The 24,909-nt window shown below is 45.9% G+C and overlaps 1 protein-coding gene across 2 annotated transcripts in view; it reads right to left on the bottom strand.

The window, feature by feature from the left end:
* MRPS6 (mitochondrial ribosomal protein S6) overlaps positions 1-24,909 on the bottom strand; it is a 144,195-nt gene that overhangs the window by 26,072 nt on the left and 93,214 nt on the right. For both annotated transcript variants that reach the window (XM_085621353.1, XM_085621352.1), the window contains exon 2: positions 2,868-3,007. In XM_085621353.1, the coding sequence (XP_085477479.1) occupies positions 2,868-3,007 (140 nt within the window). The remainder of the gene's footprint in view (positions 1-2,867; positions 3,008-24,909) is intronic.

Here is a 24,909-nt window from a genome sequence, read left to right on the forward strand (position 1 = left end):
CTCAGTCTGTGCTTGAATTACTGTCAGTGTCCCTCACCTATGATGTTAGAGGGTACTTTCACCCTAAAGGGCTATCCAGGTACTGGAGTAAGTGGATAGTAACGGAAAGCGATGTAATTCATCACAAACACATTTAAATCTGCCATATCTCGTAATTTTTTTATAAATTCAAATGTGTCCAAAAAATCCTAAATCATAAACACATTTGTCTAGTTTAGCAACTTGTAATACTGTTCACATTTGTTCTGCTTTTATTTCATGCATGTAAGTCCTATGCCAGTTTTGAAACGGTTTTGTTTCCTTCAAATTAATCTTGATATTAGTTGCCTGATTTATACAACCCCTCATAAAAGATACAAACATATCCTTTTGTACCAAATACACAGAATATTTCTCGTTCTGAAGAATGCAATCAGTAATTTAATGATGTGAACACACATTATGATTTGCATGTAGTTAGGATATTTTCTGAGGTGATCTTGCTAATTATAGAATAGGACTATGGTAGATAAGTGTTCTATAAATCAGGCAAATAATATCAATATTCCTTCCTTATGCCTCATAGTCCTCTATCCTCACACATGGCAGCATCGCCCAAACCCACCACTGAAGTCTCCAGATGAAAGCCCATGACCTTCAGCACCTTCCACCTGCTCCTTGGCAAGGAATACAATCTCTCTGCTTCCTCCAAATGTGCACACTCACAAGGGTGTGGGTGAATCCTAGAAACAACTGAGGGTCAAGGTGCATTCAAAAGGTCTGGTTGCCCCGGGCTACCAGGTAAGATGGAGACATCGGTATGGCGATGCTTGCCCTGCCAGACCAATCACCATGGGGATGTTTGCCAGTGCCTGCCAACATGCAGCCATCCTGTTATCAAGAATAATTACTGCCGAGGTGCATTTGCCTTGAGATGGCAGGGTGGTGGTGCTGTTAACGCTAGGGTGGAGATAGAGGTTCCAAGTGGTTTTAAATGAGGGATTAAATGCATTAAAGTTTACATCTCAGTTGGGATAGTGACGACTATTGGTCTATACTGTAAGAAATAGTCTAAAGCCCTGCAATGGAATATAGCATATGAATAACAGGGGCACAAATAAAAAAGGGCTGCATTTTTCACTAAAATTATTTTCCCACTAGTTGTCTGGTGGATGTTAACCCATTTTTGTTACAATTACATTTTTAGTGATCCAAATTGTCTTATTTAAAACAAAAATGAAAATCAGGGGAGATAACGCACAGGTATGCCAGAGTTGTTGTGAGAAAGCTCACATTGCACAACAGTTAATACAGAGGGCCAGGTTCACAAACTTTCAGACTTGAAAGCTGGAAATCCACTCACACAGTCTTACATCTACACATTGAGTAGAATTTTGTTACGAATTTCATGGAAATTACAAAGAATTTTCGGAAGACTTCCAGGAATCTGCAACTGGTGCAGATTGCTAAGTGTACCCCTGTAAGATTCCATTTACGCATACTGAAAAGTACAGACAAGGTTTTTTATATGGAAACGAAAAGCCACAGTGCATTTGTATTACGTAGTTTTTGTTCTTTCTTTACAAAGATTTTTCCCCTTACACCCCAATGAATCATGGAGGAGTTCTGTCCCCATTTCGACCATAAAAATGTATTTTATCCTGCCCTTCACACGAGTGAATTTCCAAATGCTTTGGGGAAGGAAAACTGCATCTAAAAGTTTTATGAATGTACAAAAGCGTACAATTTTGTGGCGTCCATAAACCTTTGCAGATGGGACAACATTTGGTAGCCCTAAGCCCCACCTTTATAAATAGATTTCCTCACATATAAACACAACTTACTAGTGGAATGTCTGTTAGGAAATTTCAATGTACAAGGCCCAAATCCATTCCTTATTTTGGATTTTGCTTCTGTAAAAGATGTCAGTGGCAGGTACATTTCACAGACGTGCACATAAGCTTAGTGAATCATACCACTAGACAGAAAATGTTGCTGATGAGGGATAACTGCAAACAGTTTATCAGCATATGAGGTTTTCCAAGAGGTAATTACCTTAATGTTCTGTAGGGTGTTCAACTGTAAGCCCAACAAAATAGCAAATCAATCAAAACTAGAGAAATAAATGTGCATGTGAGTGTGCACATGTGTTTTTTAATCAACCCGCTTGCCTCAGGCAGAAATTTCCAAGGTCCTCTGGACTGTATTTAGACTCAGCCAGCGCAACTCCTCAGAAAGGCAAGAAGAGATCAAACCAAGCACCATATTCTATTCATGACTCAAGAATACTAAAATGGCCCTTTCCTCCTGTTCCAGTGACCCATGCACAACAGTCAGGGGCATCTTACACAAAGCTTGATACACCTCACTGGTCTCTGGTAAACAGCAGGGTCTCTTGTTGGCCCATTTGCTTCAAAACATTTTCCTATGAAATTGTGTTTGGCATCTGGACTAATCTGTACAGGGTTTGTCCCCAAGAAGAACCTCAAATCAGGCCCTCAAGAAGCAAGCATCTAAAAACAATGTGCAACCAACAAAAAAAACACATAATGCATCAAGAGAAGACGCTCTGTTGATTGAGTTAGACACTCTTAAAATAAACATCTCCTCCACTGAAATAAAAAACCTATAAGTAGTGGTATCCAAATCTTGCTCTACCAGGATTCTGAATTTAATAGATTCATTCTCATTTACCGCCTGATCTAACCTCACTTAAAAATGTCTACATTTTCTTTATTTGCATTACATGGTTTGAATCAGCATCAACGCTGGACATGTATCAAAACCCATTTCTTTCTTGGGAACCAGTAGGTAAGATATTAGATACTCAACCAGTCAGTTAAAGAACTACTTGGACACATCTTCAGCAAGCTTTATTTTACACTTACCCTCCTCTGCTGTGCCGCATGTTATGTTTGGAGATTTTATATGGAAGCGCTCTCTCGCCCAAGTTTTCCAGGTTCCTTACAATTGCCCCCCGGTCCATCAAAGCTTCTATGGTACGCTTCAGTGTCGCTGCTGTATCAGGCTATTTAAGATAAATGAAAAGAGGTATAAGATTAGGCGCAATATCAATGTATAAAATTAGACGGGCCAAGAGAGAAAAAATGGAGGTAGAATTAGCATTTTCACAGTTAACTATAAAATAAAGCAAAGTCTTTAAAAAAAGAGAAAATACTGAAATGACAAAGTGGTAAAGACTCGGGCTATAGGAAGGTTAATTGTATTCTGACATATACAATTTACCAATTCCAGTGAGCAGTGCTACAACATAATACAAAAAAGTACATGAAAGGCGGTAAGTAAAATATTTGCGTCTCCTTAGGATTTATATAAAAATGTATTTTAAATTGGTTATGAAAAACGAAGTATGTTTTCTATCTGTAGAATAAAAAAGGAAAACAATGGCACTGCACATTTCCCAAACTGAGCCCTGTAGAACCTTACCTCTGTGTGCTATTCAACAGTCATGCATTTTAGGATAACTGGTATGTGTCAGGGGGGATTCTGCCCCTCTCAAGGTATCAGAAATAATGAACAGAACCTTTACAATCTAATAAAACATGTAACCCTTGTGACCCTTTACAAATATATCACACGGATTAATGTAATAATAAATGACATAACTATGAAGTAACCATGGGAACGGTGATTCTCTAATATCATTCTTTGCCACAAGATGGTAAATATTTGGTGGACTGATTCTTCATGCCATGTTTCAAGTACTGAAATCTGATTTTGCACAAAAGTATGCAAGATCCCTACAGCTCCATACACAGCCTTCCCAAGTTTCTTTCAAATGATTAAATTCAGCTTCTGGAAATGTACCACGGTAAATAAATAGCATGCACGTTCGCATATTCTTTGCTGAAAACAGAGGATAAAATCCATTTTCAAACTCGTAGCTTGCAATCGCTTGCAAACTAATGTGGCCCAGATACAAAAATGGCTGGGGGTCCATTTCAGAGCCTAAATCTATTATTAGCATCGAGTAGGTAGCAGGATATTAGAACTTTTGCTGTATCACAGAATAGGAATATATAGAGATCCAAAATGGTTACATGCTTAATGAATGAAAGAAAAAATGCATAATTCAAAAGGCACTCTAAAAGCAATATATGTCAGTGTGTAGGAGCTCACCTGCCATTAAGAACGATTAAGTAGACATCCAGGCTTAGGTATTCATTAGCAGAGGTCAGAAATATTCATAGTTCAGTTTAGGAGGTGCAGTGCCACAAGTGTGTGGATCAGAAGTAAACAAAACCCTATTAAGTATCAGCCTCAATATCACCATTAGGAGACAATCAGCCCAATTAATCTAGACATAGTCCTTGAGAAGTCTGACTGAAGATCACTAGGATGCTAGGATATGTTGGGCTAAGACACATATATAAAAAAAAGGAATACTAAAAGAATGCCATTTGCATATTCAGTGACTTTGTGATACTATCCAAAGGGACACTGAGCGAAGATGCAGAGTTGTCTTCCAATATTTGTTGCACTTGGTTAAGCAGGGCATGTTGTGAGTTATCAGCACTCGTGAATGGTTGTATGAAAAGCTGAATAACAATATGCATAGAACTATCCAATGAGAATTGTGGGCATTCTTAAGTTTTGACCAGTAAAATGAATTCACTAAACTGTATCACTGGTGGAAGTTTGCATGTTGGGTGCAGTCAGTGTAGAATAAGAGATGTTACATCTGCACAGGAGACTTAGAAGAAGCATCAGTGTGTTAGTGGGACTTTGCGTCCCTCTAACAGAAGGCAGTAAGTGTCTAGCCTTTGTGCTCAGTGAAAGGTGAAACATCTTCCTCCAAGCTACTTTGGCAGGTTCGCCACTGTTGTGTCTGCCTGGAGGATTGTTCCCCGGCCTGTACGAAATGTCGGCCCAAGAGATTGCCAAGCAGGTGTGAAGTAGAAAGATGTCAAATGAGCTTTACTGTGTGTGCATTAAAGCCGCCATTCCTCATAACAGATGGGCTATGGCAAGCCTGAAGTTTACTCCTATCCATGATGGTTGCCTTCTCAAGATTTGTTGGATGACGTTTCCAAACCAAATTGGTGCTGACCTTTTTTCTGTCGTGCCATTTCCTGATCTGATCATACATAAGAAGAACCTTTAGCCAACACAATTATTTCCCTATTTTTCGTTGCCTTCATTGCCCATTTCTTTCTTTTTTTGCTCCTGCATTTTGCTCTATTTTTTCAGCTGGATTTCTGCTTGCCTGAAATTCTAGTTCAATCAATCAATCAATCAATCAATCAATCAATCAAAGACATTTATAGAGTGCACTACTTACCCGTAGGGTCTCAAGGCGCTGGGGGGGGGGGCCGTTACTGCTCGAACAGCCAGGTCTTGAGCTTCTTACTGAAGGAGAGGTGGTCTTGGGTCAGGCGCAGGTCGGTCGGGAGGGAGTTCCAGGTCTTGGCGGCCAGGTAGGAGAAGGACCTTCCTCCTGTTGTCGCTCTTTGGATGCGGGGGACGGCGGCGAGGGCGTGGCTGGCTGATCGGAGGTGGCGTTTGGGAGCGTAGAAGTTGATGCGGTTGTTGAGGTAGCTCGGGCCTTGATCGTGTAGGGCTTTGTGTGCGTGGGTGAGGAGACGGAAGGTGATTCTTTTGTTGACGGGGAGCCAATACAGGTCTCTCAGATGTCCGGAGATGTGGCTGTTACGTGGGATGTCGAGGATGAGTCTGGCTGAGGCGTTCTGGATCCGTTGGAGTCTCTTCTGGAGCTTGGCGGTGGTTCCGGCGTAGAGGGCGTTGCCGTAGTCCAGTCGGCTGGTGACGAGGGCCTGGGTGACAGTCTTCCTGGTCTTGGTGGGGATCCACCGGAAGATCTTCCGTAGCATGCGCAGGATGTTGAAGCACGACGAGGAGACGGCGTTGACTTGTCTGGTCATGGAGAGGGAAGAGTCCAGGATGAAGCCCAGGTTGCGTGCGTGGTCCGTCGGTTTGGGTGCGGTGCCCAGGGCGGGGGGCCACCAGGAGTCGTCCCAGGCGGAGGGCGAGGAGCCCAGGATGAGGACCTCCGTCTTGTCTGAGTTCAGTTTCAGGCGGCTGGTCGTCATCCACTCGGCTACATCTTTCATCCCTTCGTGAAGGTTGGCACTGGCGGCGGCGGGGTCGTTGGTCAGGGAGAGGATCAGCTGGGTGTCGTCGGCGTAGGAGATGATGTTGAGGTTGTGTTGGCGTGCGATGGCCGCGAGGGAGCTCATGTAGACGTTGAAGAGGGTGGGGCTCAGCGAGGATCCTTGAGGGACGCCGCAGATGACTTCGGTGGCCTCTGACTTGTACGGTGGTAGGCGGACTCTCTGTGTTCTTCCGTCGAGGAAGGAGATGATCCATTCCAGTGCCTTCTCCTGGATTCCGACGTTGCTGAGGCGCTGCACTAGGGTGCGGTGGCAGACAGTGTCGAAAGCCGCGGAGAGGTCTAGGAGGATGAGGGCCGCTGTTTCTCCGTTGTCCATCAGGGCTCGGATGTCATCGATGGCAGCGATGAGGGCGGTCTCGGTGCTGTGGTTGGCTCGGAAGCCAGACTGTGAGGGGTCGAGGGATCCATTCGTCTCGAGGAAGGCGGCCAGCTGTTTGTTGGCGGTCTTCTCGATGACTTTAGCTGGAAACGGGAGGAGCGAGATGGGGCGGTAATTCTTGAGGTCGGTGGGGTCGGCTGTTGGTTTCTTGAGTAGAGCGCTGAGTTCGGCGTGTTTCCAGCTCTCCGGGAAGGTGGCGGTGTCGAAGGAGGTGTTGATGATGTCCCGCAGGTGGGGTGCGATGAGAGCGTCGGCCATGTTGAAGACGTGGTGAGGGCAGGGGTCGGTCGTAGATCCGGAGTGGATGGAGTTCATCATGCGGATGGTATCTTCGGTGCTGATCGGAGTCCAGGCGCGGAGGGTGGTGGTGGGCGGTGTTGCTGCGGTCGTGGCGTGCGTCGGTTGAATGCTGAAGCTGTTGTGTATGTCCGCGATCTTGTTGTGGAAGTAGGAGGCGAGGGAGTTGCAGAGGTCTTGCGATGGGGTGATGTCGTTGTTTCCGGCGTTGGGGTTGGAGAGCTCTTTCACGATGTTGAAGAGTTCCTTGCAGTTGTGTGCGTTGTTGTCCAGCCGGTCCTTGAAAGCAGTTATCTTGGTGGCGCGGATCAGTTGGTGGTGCTTCCGGGTGGCAAGCTTGAGGGCGTTCATGTTGTCCGGTGTTGGTTCCCTTCTCCAGACTTTCTTGAGGGCTCGGCAGTTCTTCTTGGAGCTCTTGAGTTCGTCGGTGAACCATGGGGCTTTCTTGCTGCCGGGTCTGCTGGGCGGGGTCCTCAGAGGGGCGAGTTCGTCCGCGCAGTTGCTGATCCACTTCGTGAGGTTGTCGGCGGCCTGGCTGGGGTTCGCTGAGCTGGCAGGAGGGTGCTGGCTCAGGGAAGCGGCGAGCTGGTCGGCTGTGATCTTGTTCCAGCTTCTTCGGGCAACCTGTTGCTGGTGGTGGTGGATCGTCGTTCTTCTGAAGGTGAAGTGGACGCAGCTGTGGTCTGTCCAGTGGAGTCCTGTGGCGTGGCTGAAGGTGATGTCTTTGCTGGATGAGAAGACGGCGTTGAGTGTGTGTCCGGCGAGGTGGGTGGGGGTGGACACCAGCTGCTTGAGTCCGAGGTTGTCGAGGTTGTCGAGCAGGGTGATGGTGTTGCGGTCGCTGTTGTTCTCCAGGTGGAAGTTGAGGTCCCCCAGGAGGATGTAGTCAGCGGAGGGGAGGGCATGCGGGCAGACGAAGTCGGCTATGTCCTCGCTGAATTGTGTGCGTGGTCCCGGGGGTCGGTAGATCAGGGTGCCTCTGAGGGTGGTCTTTGGGTCGGTGTGGATCTGGAAGTGCAGGTGTTCGGCGGTGGTCAGGGTGTCGTCGGTGTTGGTCGTGATGCGGATGGTGTCCCTGTGGATGATGGCGATGCCTCCTCCCATCTGGTTGGCTGTGCGGTCCCTCCGGGTGATCTTGTAGCCCTCCGGGATGGCGATGGCGATGTCGGGCGCTGAGGAGTCGTTCATCCAGGTTTCCGTGAGGAAGGCAACGTCGGGGGCTGTGGTGTCGAGGAGGTTCCAGAGTTCGATGGCGTGTCTGTGGACGGAGCGGGTGTTGAGCAGGATGCACTTGAGGTGGTTGCTGCTGGTGTTCGGCTTGGCGGGTGCTGGTGCGAGGCAGGTCCGGATGCAGGTGAACTTGCAGGCGTGGCAGCTGAAGGGTCCGTGGGTGCGTCTCGGGGTGACTCGGTAGCATCCTGGGATTCGGCCGGTGTTGAGCGCGTTGAGGGTGGCGGCGGTGTACGTCCGGCGGGTGGGCAGGGGTCCTCGAGGGCCAGGGGTCCTGGCACTGGGCGCGGTCCAGGCGCGGACGGGCGCAGACGGGCTTACCTTTGGCGCGCCTTCGGCGCACAATCGGCGCGCACGCTGCGCGTGACCCCTGCGCATTCGCCCGGTCGCCATATATGGCCAAGTGCGAGGGGGGCGGAGCAGCTGGGAGGCGGGAGCGGGGAGGGTACAGAAAGAAAAAAGGGGCGGGGTTAGCGGCGGTGGCGGGAAGCGGGTAGGGAAGAGACGGAGGAAAACAGGCAAACGCGCAATCAGGCAGAAATTACAATATCACAAACACAATAATTACAAAATACAAAGGGGCACACGTCGAGAAAGCGGGGAATAGGAGCCTGCAGGACAGGCGAGCTCAGCGCTACACGGAGCGCACGCCGCTCGGTGGCAGGGGGCGTGGTCACACGGCGGCGGCCGGGGCAGCGAGGCAGACAGGCGGGGAGGCACACGCAGCAGCTGGTGGCCGTGCGGCACGGGGGGTGTCCTAAGTCAGTTCTGGAACTTATATGCCTGGCTCTTTCTCAACCTTAATTAACCTCTTCAGTGCCCATGACGAGCTGGACTCGTCATGGGCCGCGGTAGCGCTGTGCCCATGACGAGTCCAGCTCGTCATAGACCCCGCCCGCTAATGCAACGGCCGGCACAGGGCGGGGAAAGAGGCGGGCACTGAAGGGGTTAAGGGTGGTTTTGGTGTCTCGTTTATCAACACATGTATTATCTATCACCTTTAATCAAAGACTAATCAGATTGCCAAGACGGGATTTTTCTGCCCTTGGTATTTTTTCCTCCTAACAGGAGGAAACAATGGACACCTTTAATATGTAGAGTTAGTGTCAGTAGGCACTGTGGCTACTGGAAGAAGTCACTCTTTTCTCGGGCAATTAAGAAAACTTTATAGACCTTTTCAGCATCTAGTCCTTGACAAAGGTCCAAGTTAAGGGGTTCCTCACCCAGTGACAAGAATGCAAGAGCAGTCATCCCTCTTGGATTGCAGCCTCCATAGGGAAATACAGGCACATCCCTGGCCCTGCTTTAGTTACTTACGACAGCGTGGTTCTCGAAGACATATACAGCAGGTTTGCCATTTGATTGGTATGCCCTGCATCAAAGCTTCAGACAGTGCCACTTGAATCCATACCAAATTACTAAAAATTAAGAGAGGTAACTGGAGGTCCTTCTTTCTGACCGGAACTCTTCTGAACTGTCTATGCAACTTAGCATGGGTCTCCGCATTTAACCTAATGTTTCCTTAGTTGGAAACCCGGGTATGTAGTTGGAGGCAAGTTTAACATGGAAAGACCACGAGTGGGGTGGTCCCCTCAATTCCAACTTGCAAAAAAAGTCATTAGTCGCTTTTCAAAACAATGTTACGGTTATAAAGTCTAGACCAGTTCAAAGTAGGCAGGGTTTTCTACTGAGGATTTCTAACAAAATAAAAAAAATACTTCACAAGGCCCAAAATGATGCAGAAAAGCTGCTTCTGAAATACACTCCATGTTACTCGACCTGTTTTCTACTTGCTTTATCAGCTGGCTTTTGACTCCAAACGGTTAATCCAAGACCACATTGTTGATTTGTGGGTACTCGCGGTATTAATGCTTCTGGACGAGGAAATACCTTTGCAGTATTCCAGTTAAGTAATTGGTCCCCAAGTTTCTTGAACACTGATGGGAGTTAGCAACACTAAGTGGATCTGCAGAAGGTCCCCCTTAATCTATGGTAAATGTTATACTGTCAAGCGAGTATCGTTCTATAGACTAAACTGTTTCACCAACCATAAGAGATCTACAATGTGCAGCATCGAAAAACTACTATAATGAGTATGTATGTATCCTTCTTATGTTAAGTGAGCACTTCCAGTGTTTATACCTGCACAGGATTATCACTGCTCTTCAAAGAGTCAAAAAAATATTAACAATTACACACAAATATCGTTGTCTAGACCAGGTGTCAGAAAGAGGAGTTACCCCCTTCACCATACAGTAGAAAATCTGCCCCATTGGCTCATTTTCTACCATCGTAAATTACAGTGCTCAATCTCCACCTGTACAAACTCTGTCAATCAGGGTGAGGCATTTAGAATTGTAAACGGATCCCTCTGTCATAACCTCAGATGCCTCTACAGGGTCCTGCCTAAGAGAAAGATGATGCAAGAACCTCTTGTCACTTGATGCTGAGAAGGCTTTGGCTAGGTATACTTGGTGCAAGCTACCCAATAATTACACAAATTAAACAACATCAATCGTCATGTGCACAAAATTGTCCAACTGGTGCTTCAAGAGGAGGGGAAGCCAACAATCCCCCTCAATAGAGAGCAAATCCCACCATAGTTCATCAAAAACTCCAGGCACACAGAATCTTCTCAACTGAGGTCACGGTTTCAGAGGTATCTTTTTCTTCCATCGTCTTTACAGATGCCCTTTGCCAACACGTTTCGTCTATAGCTGACAGTCATAGCAGGCATTCGTTTCTCTTGACTGGCCCAACCGGATGGCTGTTTTGCAGAATGGGCTTCGGCCCGATGTTTTGAGGGTGGATCCAATTACTATACGCCAGCCCAATGGCTAAAGTAAGGGTAAACAGCATGCTATCGCAAGAGTTTTGGCTAGGCTGTGGCATAAAACTAGAGTGCCCACTGTCCCCTCTGTTATTCGCACACACGACAGAGCACCTGTCAGTGCGGGTAAGAAAGGAAGCCATCGTTCATGGTATTCGATGGGAAGATGTCATCTCCCTTTAGATGGATGATATTCTTCTCTATTTGACAGCCCCCTTGCATTCTACACCCAGGATCCTGGAAATGATGCAGATATTCACACCAAGGCATAAACATTAATTGATCAAAATCAATATGGTACACAATCTCATCTTGGGATCCCCAAAAGGCAGCCCATGTCCACTGCAATGGGCGGCTGAAGGATTCAAATATTTGGGATTTTCATTAATGAAGACCCTAAAGAATTGATGCACCAAAATCTAGGATGGATCCTTATGGAACACAAAGTGGACGTGCTCCACTGGAAAAAGGTGCTGCTGTCAGTAATGGGGAAGGCAGCGCTATACAAGATAACTGACAAATGTTTTTTACATGCTGCAATGCACACCATATGAAGTCTCAGACAGCTTCTATAGTTCCACGAACGAAGCGACAAGGTGGCTACTCTGGCATGACACCCCCACCAAGAATTTCACTATCTACTGTCATGAGAGGGCCTTTTGATGGAGTATTGCTTTACCAGACCTAAAACTGTACTACTAGTAATCATATTTACTAGTGGCGAACACATAGGAATATGTAGGGCAACAGGATGCAGCCTTGCTGGCCAAAAAAAACGCAATGTCCACACAAGATGCACTGAGAGAACTATATGATCGGGGAACCACAAGAGTCACTCATATCACGACAGCGACTGTCATTAAGATTTGGAAAAAAGCAAGTTGAGCAATGGTATAGGAGGATAAAATAACTCAGAAAACCCTGCTGTGGGACTCTAGAGTTCTGGTTAATCTGATGATACTCGAGGGGTTTTACACAGGGAACCTCCTGTATGTATCTAAGGTAGGTGACATCTGGGGACCCAAGACATGGTGACAATTGGCAAACTTAATCATCAATATGAATTGGCAGATTCCCAACATTATACATATCTACAGGTCTTCCATGTCCTGTCCATATATTCAGCGCTGCTGTGAGACATGTCAGATAAATTACCCCTGGAATATAGAGTACTGGCTGACACTTTACATAGACATACAATATCACAAGTTTACAGAACACTGCACAGTAACTGTCAGACATCACTAGGTTGACTTAAAAGTAAATGGGAGCAAGACCTGAAATTCCTGGAAGATACCGACTTGGGAGAAGATTAAAATACCCAAGAGAGGTCGCAATACGATCTGGCTTTCACTTTATACTGCTAAAAAATACTACACTGAGCTACTGCACCGGCACTACACTTTTTAAGATGGTAAGTTACAAATATATAAATGCCGAAGAGGGTGTGTAACCAAAGAGACACACTGATACCCTCATTATGGGAATGCCCACGACTAAAATACTTCTGGTCATGGGTACACCAGACTGTCACCAGCAGCACTGACATGGAATGGGATCTCAATAAACAAGTCGCATGTTTGGGGATCTGGGGAGGTCAAACAATGCCAATGTACACCATGTTATTCTACAATTTTGCACTCATTGTGGCCAGTGTAATCAGGCTATGGGGGAAAGATGGCATGTCCAGAGTGTCGGTGGGCACCAGAATATGAACTGGTGCATGCTGGCTAAGGAAGTAGTATACATGGCAAGAGGTTGCCCAAAGAAATTCTAAAAGATCTAGGGCGCATTGCAAGAAATTCAAGAACACAACTGAAACAAGCATTTGCAATGCAATAGGTCTCGCATTTACGTGAGTTTGAGTTGTTGGCATTGTAAATGACAATGCCTTTTATTTATGTTTTGATTTTGGACCATAAATAAAACACATTGTCATTTATAATGCCAATAGCTTAAACTCGAGTAAATGCGAGACCTATTGCATTGCAAATGCTTGTTTTACATTTCACCACTCCTTCGGCCCCGTCCTTTCCGTGGAGCGGATGGGCTCTCAGGCGCTACAATAGAATCTCCGAAAAGAGAACATTCTCACCAATGAGCAGTAAAAAAGAAAGAAAAGCACATCCCCTTGGGTGGAGGGGGTGGGGAAGTTGCACCCGCTCCTGGCGCGCTCCCCCCACACTCCCCCACGCCGTTGATGTGGTAATTAAGGAGCCGGCGCGAGCCCGGTCAGGTCACCCCGTTCCTCTGATCAGAGATGCTTTCAAGTGTCCCCCTGTGTCGCCGAGGATGACAACAGCGAATCGATCGACGCTTGAAATGAAAGGGGAGGCGAGGCGAGCCCCCGAGGCGAGAGATTTTGCTCCGGCAGCCCGGGTCTGAGCCTCGAGCACCGAGCCGCCTTCAGGAGATCCGACCCGGCCCCGCGAGGGAGGGAGAGGCTCGGGGTACGGCGGATGCTGCACCCTAGCTGGGCGTGGCAAGCTGAGGGGTCACGGGGTGAGAGCGCTACAGCGCTGCCTGCCACCTTTAGTAACACTTACTGGGACTGTTGACAGTGGTCCAGTTACCCAAATTATCAAGGAGGTATTGAGATATGTAGCGCTTGCTACTGGCAATGGCTTTCACTGTTTTAAGCACTAACCTTGACCCTGTTGTCAGGTAAGGGCCTTACCTGACTACAGGGTCAAGGTTAGTGCTTAAAACAGTGAAAGCCATTGCCAGTAGCAAGCGCTACAGTAGGGTGCCGACGCACGAATATGTAAAGAGATCTGCCCACGATCACACAGTAGTGCAGAAGCCGATATTAGATCGTAGAGCCCGTACTTCGACGACCGTCAACTCTTCCCTAAAACAGCGACGTACACCTGCAACTCGTTAGAGCGCTGCCTTTGGAGGCAAGGGTGCACCAGCGCAACGCCTGCATACACTCTTAAGGAATGCTCAGTACTAAAGCCGCAATGGTCGTACAATAAAGTTCCTCGTGCCTGTTGCAACGATGACATTACTATGCATATCCTGGCGCTCGAGTTAGCGAACTTAGAATGATGAAAGGCGTGTTTGGCCATGTCCGGATTAGAACCTCGAGCCTGCAGGCGGCTAGCATATCTTGATTGTAAACATATTACACTCCACGCAGCCAGAGTGGGGGCTTTATCTGAACACTCGGACACACAATCCCTCCCGCTCCCTCGCAAGTAGAATGCACCAGCGGGCATGGTGGATGCTGCTGGGCTGACAGGCCGTCCCTGTGTGTCCATTCGTGCCCCTTAAAGGTTAATTGCCCTTAAAGGTGACCACCATATGAAGGTTAAATGATGCAAGCGTCCCTGAGTCAAAAACAGCTGCAGCGATGACACGTTTTGTACAGGGTGCCAGGCCGCTGTGTAGCTTCTCTCCCAGGTAAGTACACCCCACATGCCCTGTAGCCCACCTGTGATGTCACAAATCATATGCTCTTTTTCGTACCCCCTGCCACCACGAAGCGTCCCCAGGAACCTCCTTCTGATTGGCAGGGGAATATTCTTTCTATTTCCGGTCAGAAGGTAACTAGGGAATTCGTCACCCAGGGACCCTTAAGGCACACGGCCATCATCGATCCCAGCTCAATACCTGTTTGTTTCTGCTTGTTTAAGCAATTAGCCTGCCTTGCTGGGGCGAGAGGCCTGGTTTTGCGGGCACTTGGAGGGGTCCCGCACCAGCAGAGGCGCCGGATCGATAGAGCTCACGGCTTCTGAAAAAGAAGTGTGCAGTCCCCGTGGTTTTCACAGGGTTTGGGAGAGCTTATGTGCGAATAGAAGCTAACCGGAAATAGTCTCTCAACGCTAACCGGAAGTGCTATCTCAATGAGCACGGTCTCAGTCAGTACAGGAAAGCCCGGTGCTCCAGTGCATTTGCCAAGTACTTGTGCTTATTGAGTTGAGGGGTTGGGTGGTTGGGGGGTGTTAATATACCTGGGAACCCATACACTGCCTTTTTCATGTATATTCAGTTTATTTCTAATCACTGATACACCCGGGCACATAACGAGGAACTGACAATGCAAGCAAGTTAATTACTGTTGAAACAAGCAGGAAGTGGGATAAGGGAGGGGGTAGGGGAAAGAGGCAATGCAGGCTGGCAAATGGTGAGCACTTTTCGCGGGCGGCCGTGCGGCCGCGAAAGTGAAAGAAAACGAATGCTTTCAGGCTGCCAAATCGTGCGCGCGCCCGGAGCACATGCACTGTAGTTGGCGGCCTGAAATGCACTCGTTTCCACTTCCAAAAGTCGCTTACTATAAGTCTCGCCAGAGCAGCGCTAAAGCGCTGTCTCAGGCGAGACCTAAAAATGACCGCACAGGTCACACAGTGGGGACAAATGTTAGATCGGTCAAATGACCATCCAGTCCATACAGCCTCTGATAATAGTCGTGTATATGCCCGATTGGCGACCCGTGGGTATAATGCCTAACCGTTTGGAGTCAGCAACATATGTATAATTGAATGAATGAATATGGAGACTTATAAAGCGTGTAGCTACTACTAGAGTGTTCCGGCGCTGAGCCCAAAAGCCTGAGGACCAGCTTGATCTTTGAACAGATGGGTTATCAGATGTTTACGCAAGGTTTTAATATCCTGGATGCTTCTCAGGAATACAGGAAGAGCATTCAAAAGTATTGCAGCTAAATGGAGCAGGCCGAGCCGCCCCTTTTTTTCCATTTGGTAGGAGGGATACACAACAGAAGGGATGATTGAGATCTCAGCGATCTATTGGAACAGAATGGGATCAATCGGTCCTGTCTGTGTTTATGGCCAGTCCTGTAAAAATGTATGTGTGCTACTGTCAGTCCTTTAAAGATAACCCTCTTCTTCACTAGCAGCCAATGTAACTGGTTGCGGTAGTGAGATAATGAGGTGCATTTAGGCAGGTTAAACCTGAGGTGTATGGCCATGTTCTTTACCTTTTGAAGTTTTTGTATCTGGTAAACCAAGGTACAAGACATTAACATACTCCAGTCTCGACAGAATCAGAGCTTTTTCATGGTTTTCTGGGAACCCCAGGGAAGAAATAAAAATGAAAAATTGCATCCTGAGAATACAGCAAGAGGTTTTGATTATAGCTGTGATCTGGGGCTTAAGGGATAGTTTAGTATCTAGAAGAGTTCCCAGGTTCCTGGCCATATCTGTAGGAGGGGGCGGGGCGGTGGTGGGGCTGTGCAATAGGCAGGCCAAGCAATGGATCAGCCTAGCAGAGGATTGTTACCAAATAGTAGGACCTCCATTTTAAAGGGTTGCGCTGTAGGACAATAACCCCACAAGGATATCCTGGGACTTTAACTGAATCATAGAAGATAATTAGTGGCACTTATACTAATGGTTGTGAAAAGAGCTACGTTTTAAGCACCAAAATTAAATGTTGTTTGTGAATCATTAGGTCTCGCCTGAGATAGCGCTTTAGCGCTGCACTCGCGAGAGCTTTTGTAAATGGGGGATCTGGAAGTGCAAACGAGTGCTTTCAGGCCTCCAAATACAGTGCATGTGCGCCGGGCGCGCGCACCATTTGGCAGCCTGCACACCATTTGCTTTCACTTTCGCGGCCGCACGGCCGCTTTGATGTTGCTATGTGGCCACTTGCCGTCACAGGCGCAGACACCGCCATGCATATTCTTTTACCTCTCATCGCCTGTTTAATCATTTACAGGCATATCTTTCGCATTACTATGCTACTTAATATATATTCCACCATGAACTATTCTTTTCCTTAGAAACATCTACTGTGAATAGTTTTACTTTCACTTTGTAATTATCCACATCTTGGACTTTCATTTTATCTCCTCGCGAAGACTCACACCATTACCACGTAGCCACCTTTGCGGTCACCGCAAACAAGACACAGGCATGCTTTTATTGACACTTTCTTATCAGTATACCGAACTTGTGCTGTCACTGCTACCACAGTACCGACAGACTACACAGTAGATACAGATTCATCCGTGTATCCCTCAGCCAATAGTAGATCCTCCCGTCGGTACGCGTCTATCTACGTGCCTAATTGCACGTTCCTCTGCTTTCCCCACGGTTTTTGCTCTTTATTTAAACCACGTCCCCGCTACTCGCCAGATGATACTTTGCATTGGAGCGGACGGCTGCTCTCAACTTATCCATACAGGTAGGCCCGTATTCCGGCTCTGCCCACGGGGAACGTCATCTAACTTTTCTATGCGCATTCTTCAGTGTTATTTGACCTTTTTGTTTTTTAACTCTTCTGTCCCTACATCCTCCATGTTCAACTCACCTCTCGCCTACTCACGGCCTTTAATTTACTCTCGCTCTCGGCATTCTCACAGGCCAGCATTCATCCGTATGCGGTGACTGTCTATCTTTATTGCTCTCCACCAGCGTCTCTGCTTCCTCGAACTCCCCCCCCCTCTTTCACCATCACAACTCACCGCGCATATTATAGATACACTACGTTCGCTCCTTACATATTTACGCTTTTCATATATACCGCCGCGCAGTGTCTTTTCTTTTGCAACGTTAACGCCTACTTTATATAGATGCCCCTTGTTCTACTATGACGGCTTCCACCTCACATGCATGCCGCGAACTTTTGCCATCTACTTTACATAGATACCTCCTGTCTCATCGCGCTTCTTTGAGACATTACACACCGGGCGGCCTCTACCCCATGCGCATGCCGCCCATTACGCTACATCTCTTGCAGTGTTTGAATGCCCTGCTCAACATACAGGTCTCGAATTGTTCATTTTCACCCACTTCAGCTACTGGCCATATCCTTACGGCCCAACAGCGTTTCTACTACTCACACTATTAGGCCATACTACTTGCACCCCTACCGGCTGCCTCTTTCCGCCAACTAACAAATATATTCTCTGGAACCCATACACGCCCCTCATGACTTCATGTATTAGGTCCTGACTGCGCCCGATTGAAGTGCGCTTCGCTCTTTATACGCATATCACCAACCAGCCTTCCTACTCCTTCTGGTATCGCCCTCGGGACCCATCACGATCAGTGAGGAGAGTGCAGGACCAGAAACTTGTTTAAACAAGCATTTGCAACGCAATAGGTCTCGCATTTGTCAGAGTTTAAGCTATTGGCATTGTAAATAATAATGCATTTTATTTATGTTTTAAAAATCAACAAGTAAATAAAGGCATTGTCATTTACAATGCCAATAGCTCAAACTCTAGTAAATGCGAGACCTATTGCATTGAAAATGCTTGTTTTTAGATTTGCAGGCAGCGAGTTCCAAAGAGAAAGGCCCAGCATCAAAATGGTGCACCCACCTTGGGAAGGTCTGAAGAATCTGGGTAGAGTCAAAAGTGAAAGCTTAGCTGAATGAACATCTAGCCAACAGTGTATGACTAAGTGTTAGCCAAAAAAATGAGGAATCTAAACATATAAAAGTCTGAACAATGTAAAATACCTCAAAAGAAACAGTTCTGACACGGGAGCACCTGCGAAGATTAGGAGTCTTGGAACACAACTCTTAAAATTGCTAGTGGCTAAAATGAGCCTGTAGGACATTTGTTTATGTTAAGGTACACACGTGTAATGTCGCCTCCACTTGACAAAATAGGAGTCCTGCGGAAATCCCAACTCTGGCACAAAAGAGTTTGCACTAAAATCACTGCTATAATTTGTACAGTTATACCACACATACATGCGGTATTATTGCATTGTTCTAATTCCAATTAATTTATTTAAGAGTTTTATATAGTGCATTAGTCTGTTAGGTTCCATAAAATACTGAGTACAGTAAGAAAGCTCTGAGCAAAGATGCTGCCTCAAGTGGTTCGGTTATTATATAGTACTCCGTGGTGCAGCGGATTAACCATTGTCTGCAGTGATCTGTATGGTTCCAACATTTGTGTGAGGTGAGCAAATGTTGTTATGTGGTGTGTTTAATTTCGGTTTCACTTTCAGTGGGATTAGTTAGGTTACCCGGGGCCTGCGAGAGAACCTGTTGGAATCCGTGGTGGGTGCTGGAATCAGGTGGGGAGCAGAAGGTCATTATATCCTGTTGGTCCTAAGCATTTCTCGAGGTAACGCTTTGATGGTTCTTTTGACCAATGCTAGGGACGGGTATGTGCATATCTCCTGTGGAAGTGAGTTCCAGATTCTGGGAGCATTTCCAGAGAAAGAGCATGTGTATGGCCATTCTTTCTTGTATCGAGGTGTTTCCAATAGTGGTGTGCGTGAGGTCCTAAAACTGCAATTCCTTCCTGACCATGTCAGTTTTCTCAATGGGTATTTCAGAATATGCTGGTGAAGAGCTTCACACGTAAAATAGGCAGTCTTGAAGATTCATCTTGCTTCAATCGCGAACCTGATGAGATTGGGTGTAGAACTGGGAATGGGGTGGTAATATCAGATGTGGTAAAGGCTAATTGTAACGAGGGCTACAGTCTACAATTTTACTTTGCTGCAAACATTTCCATGAAGTTTAGGAAAAGAAGGTGCATCATGCAACCTTTGTAAAATAACTGTGAGCCTATATATCAGTGCTTGAGAAGTTATCCGGTTCAGTGATCAACACAATTTTTGTATTTGCAATGCAACGCGTATTAACACATGGCTTTAGGACAGTTACAATGTGGTGCACAATTCCATAAATCTTGACAACTCTATTACAAGCTTAAAAGTAAATATTCTAACAAATTCAGGGGTTTCTCACGCCTTCGATATTAGGGCTGGGTTAATAATTTGCTAACATGATTAAAAAATAAAAGCAGCCTAGCACACTGAAGGAAAAGCTGAATCTGTAATGTGGGAAACATTTACACCTACGCAAGGTGACCTCTCTTTAAATGTGTTACAGCTTGAAATACTCAAGAACAATGAATGCAGTGTAAGCAGTGAATAAACCTCTTGTAACATCATCTCAAAAAGGAAAGTTACTGGAATGGACGCCAAAAGAATTACAGAAGAGCCAAGTGATTTATGCATTGCAGGACCAGAGCTTTCACTTAGATTAGAATACTATAAATTGCTGTAATCGATTATCGCATTTTAACAACCACCACTGCAGTAACTGCATATTTTAGGATGAGACCAACCGATTCACAAAGCATTTTTTGGTGCCCTACCTGCTACGTGGGTACACAAAAAAACCTCTTTTTGAAAGCAAATTTTAAATTGAAGTTTAGAGAACGGGGCCAAATGCAATTTTAAGGTCGGAAAATGCACTTTCAGGTTTGTTACATGAGGCAAAATGTTTGGCAGCATTCTCGTATCTCCTGCAGGTAGTTTCCCACACTGGATAAACAGTCACATTTGCACCTTATCAAAACACATCTGCATCACATTAATGCACGCAGAAAGTGTCCCGCCTCATAGAAAATCTGCAAGGGTGTTAGTTTTAAAATGTCAGATTTCTTGGAGGAAATCTGCTGCAAATTTAAGGGAAACGAAATGTAAGTAGATTTCCAACTTTCAAACTTGGCCCCTTGATAATATAAATGATCATATAGTTCTTGCAGCAATACACCATGTCAACACAGCAATGGCATATTACTCGTAAAATATTTCCCTACATAAGCAAACATTAGTTACAGTAGGACTTCTGTGACCTATAGGATCCTGACAATTCATCACAGTCTGTGCGTGACCTATCTAGCATCAATTCATCATTGCTTTGCTCTCCTGTGCAAGTAAAGGTCACAACAGACCCTCTAACCGTTAGCCTCAGGAATGCTTCCTGCCATGTCACATCTCTGAAAATGCAAGTCCAATGGCCACTACAGCGGTGTTCAGTAGATTGAAGGCACGATGTGTCATAAGACAATGTGTAATTTTTCCAATTTTGGGTTCTGTTAATTTGTTCAAAAGTGAAATATGCTTTAAATGTTTTTTGGGACAAGGACTATTCTAGAGGGTCCAACATGGAGTCTGATGGGGGCGGGTGAGTAGTTTGATACACAGTGCTGGAGACTAAGGCAAATACTGATGATCATGCCGTAAAAGCTGCAGACGGAACAAGGGGATCAACTGTGGTACCTGCAGCATGGTTGGATGTAGCCACTGGTCTTGGCAATAAAAGAGAAGTCACACCAGAAACGATTGAAGAGAAGAGATCAAAGTTCCTTCTTTGAAGCAGACTAATACCCTCTAGACTGAGAGCAGCTCAGCAATTAACGTTTGAAAATTGTAACAGAGAAGACTACAAGAATTACAGAGTATGGAATAGGACAAAATGTTTCAACACTTGATCCAATCGAGAGCTTCACAATGTAATCTTGGCGGGAGGCGGCCTAGGTAAAAATGTTCTGTAGAAAAAGAACAGCACCGGGAAGAATCAAGCGATGAAGCTATCCGGGTGGATAGTGCCCTTTCTGGATAGATGCTACTCCTTCACCCCGATCTTCTCAAGCTCACAAGTAAGGAGCTTTGGTCAGTCAACTGTCCCACAAAAAAGTCCTGATCTTCTTAAGTAACGTTTTCAGCATGGTCATCTGGACTGGTCTCTGGGCCTCACTCCTCTAGGGCTCGATTGTGCAGGGCTCCACACATCTTCCCAACAGCCAGCCATTTACCTGGGACCCTGTAAATGCATCAATAGCCTCCTCTTAAACTGGACCTTCTCAAGCGTTCTGGACCCTAGCGCTCCAGAGGCAAAATCTCCTAGTACACAGGCAGCAGAGTTGATCTACATCATGTGTGGACCCAGTCAGACAGTGTCTCTCCTGGACTCTGTATAGTTGGACAAAGATTAAGGCAGGTGTAGGAGTAGCCCTTGTTCTTCTAGCAGGCTGGCCGGGACTGCTCCAGCATAGCAGAAGTGAGGGTTTGCCTCCTTCTTCTGGTTCAATCTGGTTCTCATATGCCAGAAGGACAGGTAGGAGTTTTTAAACTTGGGCACACCTTGCCACAGGTCGGTAATCTTAATCCAATCAATAAAAAAATCCTTCAAATCTACTTTCCTATGTTTATTGTAGAGTGACATAGCGCCTGTTCTGGAAGGTTCCCTGCCTTGTGGCACCAACCCGGCTACAACTGTTTCCAGGCGAGAATCCAAAGCCCTGATGCACGGCTATGTAGCTTCTTTCTTAACTCACAAATAACTAGTTTAAGCCAATCAATATCAAAGGCATGTTATGGCATGTTAACACTTTCATGTTGTCCAGAATGTTCCACAAAGTGTAGAAAAGAGCTACGTGACGGTGGAGCTCTTCACTAACAAGTATCAGGGCATCTCTTCCAGGCCAGCACACTGCTCACCTTCTTAGCACGGTGTGTTCTTCCTTGAAAGAAGAGTGTTTGAGACCAGGCTTGCAAGAGAATCTGGTCACTTGAGGCAACATCCACAATGACGCATTTGACAAAAGGACAGTCATAACATTTTGCAGAACGTGCAGCATTCTCGAGATAATAGCTACATTATTTCCCTCACAAGGATACGATTTTTTCCAATTAAATATTTTGCTGACTTTCTGCACAGCTATTTTTGTCTTTTGCCCTTCAAACACAATCTTGGACACCAAGATTTTGAAAAACATTTCGAGAACCAAAATAAACTTGTGCGGACAGACTTTTCAATCATTTTCTGAATTGGCCCAGTTGCATGTGTTTGCAAAGACAACGTTTTGTGGCCACAAAACAAGGCAACAGTTTCATTAGAAAAGTGGAAAACAGGGCATACTGTACCTATAATAGATGCAATAATACATTACATAGGTTTACAATCACAGACTCTTCCTGCTTGCAGTACACATTTCTTAAAGTCAGAGCCAGGAATAAATGTGTGTTTAATACTAGGGAATAGGTTAAACAAATCAATTACTAGAAAACTATGTTCTGGAGTTCACCATCGTAAGTAGCATAATTCGACCAGTTCTGTCAGCCTTCCCCTCCTGTGATGAAAGGAATATTGTATTCCAAAGCCCTCTTCCAAAATTCCTACTAACTACTTGTAAAAAAGTAGAAGGCAGACCCTGGCCTAATATTAGTGTACAGATGACAGCATTATGGTTCACATACGCTTTATGAAGCAGGCTTGGTGCATACTTCAAGGGAAGTTATTTACCACTGGATTTCAACCTCCTGCGTTTAGCTCTGAAAACAACTCTAGATACTAGAAACCGCCCTGCAACACACGGCATCTTCAATTTCTCCACATCATTTGTGGTCCTTCACAAGTCAATTCAATCAATCGTACAGATTAGTGCATGTTTGTGTGTAGGATAAACAGCCATTCCCGACAGCAGGAAAAATGTTTCTTTTCAGTTTCACCTCCAGTAGCCCTGATTTGACAATATCATCATTGTTTGGTTGTTTCCATTTCTACTGGGTAAGTCAGGGCCACAGAACAAGTTTGACATAGCAAGGAGTTTACTGCTGTTCTCGAGAGTCCATCTGCAGGCAACCTTATCAGGTCTGAATCCACAAAACGAGAATTGAGAAGTCATAATTAGAGGTGGGTTGAGAAATGCCATTCGAGGAATAGCTAAGGGCTATCTCACTCCGAAGATCCTCGGTAACTTTTTCTGACAATCAGATTTTTACATAGCATGTTCTATCGCAGTCTTGTAGCTTCGGAGTACAAAAGTTATAGGATTTGCTATTACTTTGCCCAGTCATACACATTTTACCAACATTCAAATAATGAAAAGCTGAATCTCTTGTGCTGGGTCTTGAACCTCCCACCTATATGTCACACAGACTCCTGCAACCAGAACATAAACCGCATTAGGCTAATCTTATCGGCGGCAATTAAAATCCTGAGGATGCTGCTGCTCGTGCCAATACTTTTGGAGGAAGAACATCAAACCAGAGAGCACAGGAGCCCACAGGACCTTGCATTCTCTGCCACCGTACGTATATTTTTCTTTAAGGTTGGGAAGAGTGCATAACAACTGGGATGAGAGTGTAGAAACATCTTCAAACCACATACACAATGTTTTTGTGATTCTTGCTCTTACCTTGAGCTACAGAAGAGGGCCTGATGGGTCTGGCCCTTACTTGGTCAATTGCAAGAACAGTGTTACGTAAACAAAAGGAGTGGGGTTTGAAATGTTGACTGAATGGCAGTGGGGTGATCATGAAACCATAATTAGAAAACACACGAGAAACTATTTAATTTTCAATGGAATTTGGCAGAAGCCTAGGAAAACCTTTGATGCTGTGGCCAACTAGTTTGGGATAAATCTGGATCCATAAGGAGGCCCAATCAACATGACAGGTGAGAAGGAGCTGACCATTACTCGAGTTTTTATTGCCTTTTAAATGAGAGATTTTGTAATAATTGAGAAGACTGTTATTCATGTATGTCTGGAGTGTAGAAGGTACATGAATAAAGGATGTACACCTCCTCATGCTACTAAAGGCATTTGGCAACTGCATTATAATGTCTCCTCTACCCCAAAAATGCTCTCAGCTGGTTTGAAACTAAACCAGCAATCTAGCTAAAAGACTGCTGTGAAAACACCCTGATCTGGAGAAGGACACTTCAAAGAGCTTGCAGTAAGATTCTTACACAATATGGGAAAGGGATCCTGTTGCATTCTCGAGACAGGTGAGGCTGTCTTTGCCTGGTTCATCTACAAACTAAGGTGCCGATTACGATGGCGGACGGACTGGAGTCCGTCCGCCATCGTAGTGGGGACCGGGACCGTCCGCAATACATAGGGCGGTCCCGCACACTAAATAAGGATGCGATCGCCACCATGGGGGTCGCATTTTGCTTATTAACATTGCTTATTAACATTGTGGCGGGTGCTGCTGACAGCAGCACCCGCCGCACAGATAAAATGGCATTGTTGTGCATTTCACTGCACTACGTGGCTTTGGTGTAGTGAAATGTAGGGGGGGTACCATGGGTACCCCCCAGTGCACCCACACCTCCCCCAACACAAGGGGGGCCTGCAACGGGCCCCCAAAACCAATCTCCACCAGCCTTTCAATGTCGGTTTACCCGCCACGGAAAGGCTGGCTGGAGACAGCATCGTGATCTGGGAGATGGTGCCTGCTAGGCACCGCCACCATTTCACTGATGCAGACCGTTCCGCCAGGCAATCACAACGATTGCCTGTGGCGG

This window comes from Triturus cristatus, chromosome 8 (genome assembly GCF_964204655.1).
Source record: "Triturus cristatus chromosome 8, aTriCri1.1, whole genome shotgun sequence".
Classification (NCBI taxonomy): Eukaryota; Metazoa; Chordata; class Amphibia; order Caudata; family Salamandridae; genus Triturus; species Triturus cristatus.